This window comes from Podarcis vaucheri (genome assembly GCF_965113315.1).
Source record: "Podarcis vaucheri genome assembly, chromosome: 4".
NCBI lineage: Eukaryota > Metazoa > Chordata > Lepidosauria > Squamata > Lacertidae > Podarcis > Podarcis vaucheri.
This window is the reverse complement of record NC_138762.1, coordinates 6,965,454-6,970,204: the sequence shown is the minus strand read 5'-3', so window position 1 is coordinate 6,970,204 and position 4,751 is coordinate 6,965,454. Positions and strand designations below refer to the sequence as shown.

Below are 4,751 nucleotides of genomic sequence, written 5' to 3'. Positions count from 1 at the left end.
GCTAGCACTGGGTGCAAGATCCCCGCCCCCTTGTTCCTTAAAAACAGGGGGCTACAGCTGATGGAGAGAGGCGAAAGAGGAAGGTCAGCTTTAAACTTTTTTCTCACTGCCCGGTGATTCCAGGGGACACCCCCCCCCCAATGTTGTTCTAAAGGCAATTAAACTGCCACCCTAAATCCACTTACTTGTACAATAGCGACACTGAAATCCATGGGCCTACTCCAGAAAGAAGCTGTTTGAAGATGGCAGCTCAACAGCCTTTCTTTGGTGAACTACTGACTCTGGAGTAATTTGTCGATTTCAGTGGGACTACTCAAAAGCAAGGCAGCAAGACCTTTCTCTGCTAGGACAATGTCATGGTGGCGAGTGTGTGTGTTTGGGAGCAGAAGGGGAGATGATTCTGCTATAAACCTGTTGTTCCCTGAAGCTTGGAGGTCTGTAAGGAATCAATCCTGACCATGCCAAGGTGACGGCTGCGTCAGCCTTCTCCTGCACCTAGAGCTGAGAATGGGGCAATGGGTTAGCTGCAGGCAGAATAATGTGGGGTTTTCATGCACCAGTTGTTGTTTTTTTACATGTTTACTTGGCAGCAAGTCCGATTTTAGGACTCACTTCCAGGGAAGTCTGCTCAGGATCCCAGCTTTCCCCCTATTTGGGGGCAGATTAGAATTGGGGCCAAATAATTCCTAACACTCCCGGTTCCCCCTAGATAGGAGCCTATGCTGCATAGTCCTGTGTCCAGAATGGGGAGATTCCTTCTTAGCGGGTGACGGTTTGGGAGGCATTTTAAATTATAATTAGACAAAGCACACACACACACACCCCATGTTGGGAGGGCTGGGCGTACCTTAGTGGGTAAAAAGCTGAGTGCCCCCAAGTAGGGTGCAACTGGAAAACGTGTCCCTTTGGTTTGTGGGAGGTGGGGGAGAGATTGCCCACACAGTCCCCTGGAGGCTGGCTTCAGGGTGCCTGCAGAGTCAGTCGTGAGCCACCCTTGGGGTTGAGGGGGTCCTCTGCACCTTGCCTGGGGCGATGTCCCTGCACCCCCCCCCCAAACAGGTAGAGTTTTGGACAAGTTTGCAGAGCTGGGTAGTGGGTTTCCACTTGTCCGTCCACCCCCCCCCCCACTTTGGAAGACCAGAAAGGAAGGTGTCACCACCGCCCTTCTCAAGTTGTTTTTTTTTGGGGGGGAGGGTGGAATGAAGCTCCCCAGGCCTGCTGCCAGCTTGCCTCAGAGGTCTCCGGGGCTGGCCCGTCGCGGGTCGCTGTCCTGCTCATAGCGGTAGTGATACCCCTCCATCTGGTCCCGGCAGGCTTCTCGGAGATTGCTGAGCCACCGCTTGATGCCCTTTCGGTTGAGGTAGAGCACCATGAGGAAGACGACGCCGATGAGCGCCAGGACGATGCCGAAGAAGACGTACGAGGCCGTCTCCATCTCCTCTTCCTCGGCGCCGCCGGGCTCCAGCAGCGCCCAGTCCGCGCCGTCGAGGCATTCCAGCTGCAGGAGCCGTAGGCGCCACAGCAGCCGGTCCCGCAGCTGCGGCGGCGAGGCGCAGCGCAGCCGGCGCACCCCGGGCGCGCGCCACGTGGCGTTGCGCAGCCAGAGCAGCAGGGGCCGCAGCGAGGCGCAATCGCAGTGCAGCGGGTTCGAGTCCAGCAGCAGCCGCACGCGGCCCAGCGCCGCCAAGGCGTCCAGGCGCTCGGAGCGCAGCGCCCGCAGGGAGTTGTTGCGCAAGTCCAGCTCCTCCAAGCCCGGCGGCAGGGCCCAGGGGGCCGGCAGCTGCCTCAGCCGGTTGCCGGCCAGCTCCAGGCGCACCAAGCTGAGGTTCAAGAGCGCGCCGTCCAACAGCTCGGCGAAGGGCGGCGCCCCGGGCGCCAGCAGCGCCTGGTTGAGGCGCAGCGTGCGCAACCGCGCGCAAGAGGCAAAGGCGCCCGGCGCCACGGAGCGCAACGGGTTGTGGCTCAGGTCCAGCGTGGCCAGGGAGGGGAGGCCGGCGAAGGTCGCCTCCTCCAGCGTCTCGATGTGGTTGTGCGTCAGTACCAGCAGCGTCAAGTTGCCCAGCGGCCGAACGGGCTCGCCGCGGGCCCAGCCTCCGGCGAAGGCGGCCGTGCGCAGCACCGTCAGGTTGCCGCCGACGATGGAGAGGTTGTGCACGGCCCGGGGCAGCTCGTCGGGGGGCTCGAGGAGGCGCACGTAGCGGCACTGCACGGTGTCCGGCGTGGCGAAGCAGAAGCACGACGGGCAGCTCCGGCCCGCCTGCAGTAGCGGCAGCAGAAGCATGGCGGCGACGCCGGCCAGGAGCCCGACGAGGCGGCGGCGCAGAAGGAGCCGTCCGGGGCGCCGGGCCATGCTATCCCCGCTTGGGCATCTCTGCGGGGCGCAGGGGACGGGTGGACGGAGCCCCCGTCGCCGCCGCCTGCTTCCTGCCTGCCTTGCAGCTCCTCCTCCTTCTTCCTCGGCGGTGCGGCGGCGGAGTTAGACGGTCACCGAAGCTCCTGTCGCGGCGAGAAGCAGCCGGGGCTGCCCGGAGCCCGAGGAGACCCGGCGGTGGCGGCGGTGACTCATGGCGGTGCGCGGCGTCTGCGGCGAGCGAGCAGGACCGGAGGCTTCCCCCACGCCGGTTCCGAGGGGGCGGAGAGGAGAGAGGGGTCCTGGGTAGGGTGGGGGGCGGAGGATCGCGGGCGTCGGAGGAAGGCGGCTGGCGATCTCCTCTCTCCCCTCGTCGTCTCTGGCTGGCAGGTTAGTGGCGCAGCGCCCGGACGGCAGGATTAGGGGAGAGACTCGCCCCTCCGCCGGCCAGGTGGTTTCTGGCTCGAGGTTGGGGCGAGGGAGGGGCGGGCAGCGGCTGCCTGAGATTGGCTGGCAGAGGCTGAGCGCAGGCCCGCTTCCCCGCCGGCCGGGACAGCTGGAGGGAGGCGGGGAAGAGGGCGTCCCTCGCCCGCAGGGGCGTCCCCCCGCCCCAGCCCTGAGGTGAAGCTGCGAGGCCTGACCTCCAGGAGGAAGAAAGCGCTCCCCCTGTCTGAGGCTCGCCCCGTCCAAGTTAAGAAGCCATCGCGGGGGCTGCTTTTCCTGGGCCGGGTGTGTGTGTGTGTCCAAGAGAGGCTCTGCGCCGAGAAGGGGACAGGGAGCGCCTCCCCACTCCAGACCCTTGGGAGCTCTGGGGCAGAGCGTTCCCCAGCCGTCTAAGTGTCTCCCCTGCAGCCCCTTCCTCCTGCCTTGCATAGGAGTGGATGGAGACTTTTTTGCGCCATTCGTGCCTTAGGCAAAGCAGGGGAAGGCGTGCCAAAAATGCGATCGGTGTGTGTGTGTGTGTGTGTGTGTGGTGGCTGCGAGGAGGACACCAGTAAGCCCCCCCCCGTCTCGCGAGCCAACTCCACTATGTTCTGTTATGCACAAAGCGATGCAATTCCCCCTCCCCCAGTGTTTCCCTGCCATGAAGTTTATCTGCTGCAATTTTATCCTGCCTTTCAGGATGCACGTCTTCTCAAGGCGGCTTACAAGCAACGTCTAATACACACCGCACCGACAAAACCCCAGCAAACAGTGTCAAAATATAAGAAGTCGACAAGGTGGGTGATGGGTGGATGAGAGGAGGTCGCAGGGTGGCTGGGGCAGGGGCAGACCAGCAGGCCTGGAGCAGCATCAGGCCGCTGGTGTTAGGGCCGCTGGTGGCACTGTGGTCTAAACCACTGATCCCCTCGGGCTTGCCAATCGATCAACGGTTTGAATCCCTGCAAGAGAGTGAGCTCCCGCTGCTCTTTCTCAGCTCCTGCCAACCTAGCAGTTTGAAAGCACACCAGTGCAAGTAGATAAATAGGCGGGAAGGTAAACGGTGTTTCCGTGCTCTCTGGTTTCCGTCAGTTTTCCGTTGCGCCAGAAGCAGTTTAGTTCTGCTGGCCACATGACCCAGAAAGCTGTCTGTGGACAAACACCAGCTCTCTCGGCCTGAAAGCGAGATGAGCACCTCAACCCCATAGTCGCCTTGGACTGGACTTAACCGTCCAGGGGTCCTTTACCTTTACCATTAGGGTTGCCTGCCTGCCTCCCTCCCTTGCAGCTTGGCTTGGGCATTCAAACAGTTTGCGTGGCCCCTGTGGGGAGAGACAAGAGGACTGCTGCACATCGTCAGAGTCTGTCTGTCTGTCTGTCTCTCTCTTGTTACTGGATTCTAGGACAGGCAACCTGACCTTAAAGACTCCAGTTGCATGATGCAAACTTTGTTATCTGCCACGCACCCCGTTTGGGTAGCGAAGTTGTGGTTGGTGACAGATGCAGGATGCGGGCCTTCGCGGGCTACAATGGTGATGGTTTACCTCCATGTCCAACTGTCCGGATCCAAATTGCATTCAAGTTGACGCAGGGTTATTCACACATAGAATCATAGAATCATAGAATCATAGAGTTGGAAGAGACCACAAGGGCCATCAAGTCCAACCCCCTGCCAAGCAGGAAACACCATCAGAGCACTCCTGACATATGGTTGTCAAGCCTCTGCTTAAAGACCTCCAAAGCAGGAGACTCCACCACACTCCTTGGCAGCAAATCCCACTGTCGAACAGCTCTTACTATCAGGAAGTTCTTCCTAATGTTTAGGTGGAATCTTCTTTCTTGTAGTTTGGATCCATTGCTCCGTGTCCGCTTCTCTGGAGCAGCAGAAAACAACCTTTCTCCCTCCTCTATGTGACATCATCCTTTTATATATTTGAACATGGCTATCATATCACCCCTTAACCTCCTCTTCTCCAGGCTA

General features: G+C 60.4%; 1 protein-coding gene across 1 annotated transcript; it reads right to left on the bottom strand.

Moving 5' to 3' along the window:
* Window positions 1-1,187: 1,187 nt before the first annotated feature.
* On the bottom strand, window positions 1,188-2,817 carry TPBGL (trophoblast glycoprotein like). Its single transcript, XM_082219480.1, has one exon. It carries the CDS (start codon window positions 2,348-2,350, stop codon window positions 1,232-1,234), a length of 1,119 nt encoding a protein of 372 aa, XP_082075606.1. The 5' UTR covers window positions 2,351-2,817; the 3' UTR covers window positions 1,188-1,231.
* Window positions 2,818-4,751: the final 1,934 nt, after the last annotated feature.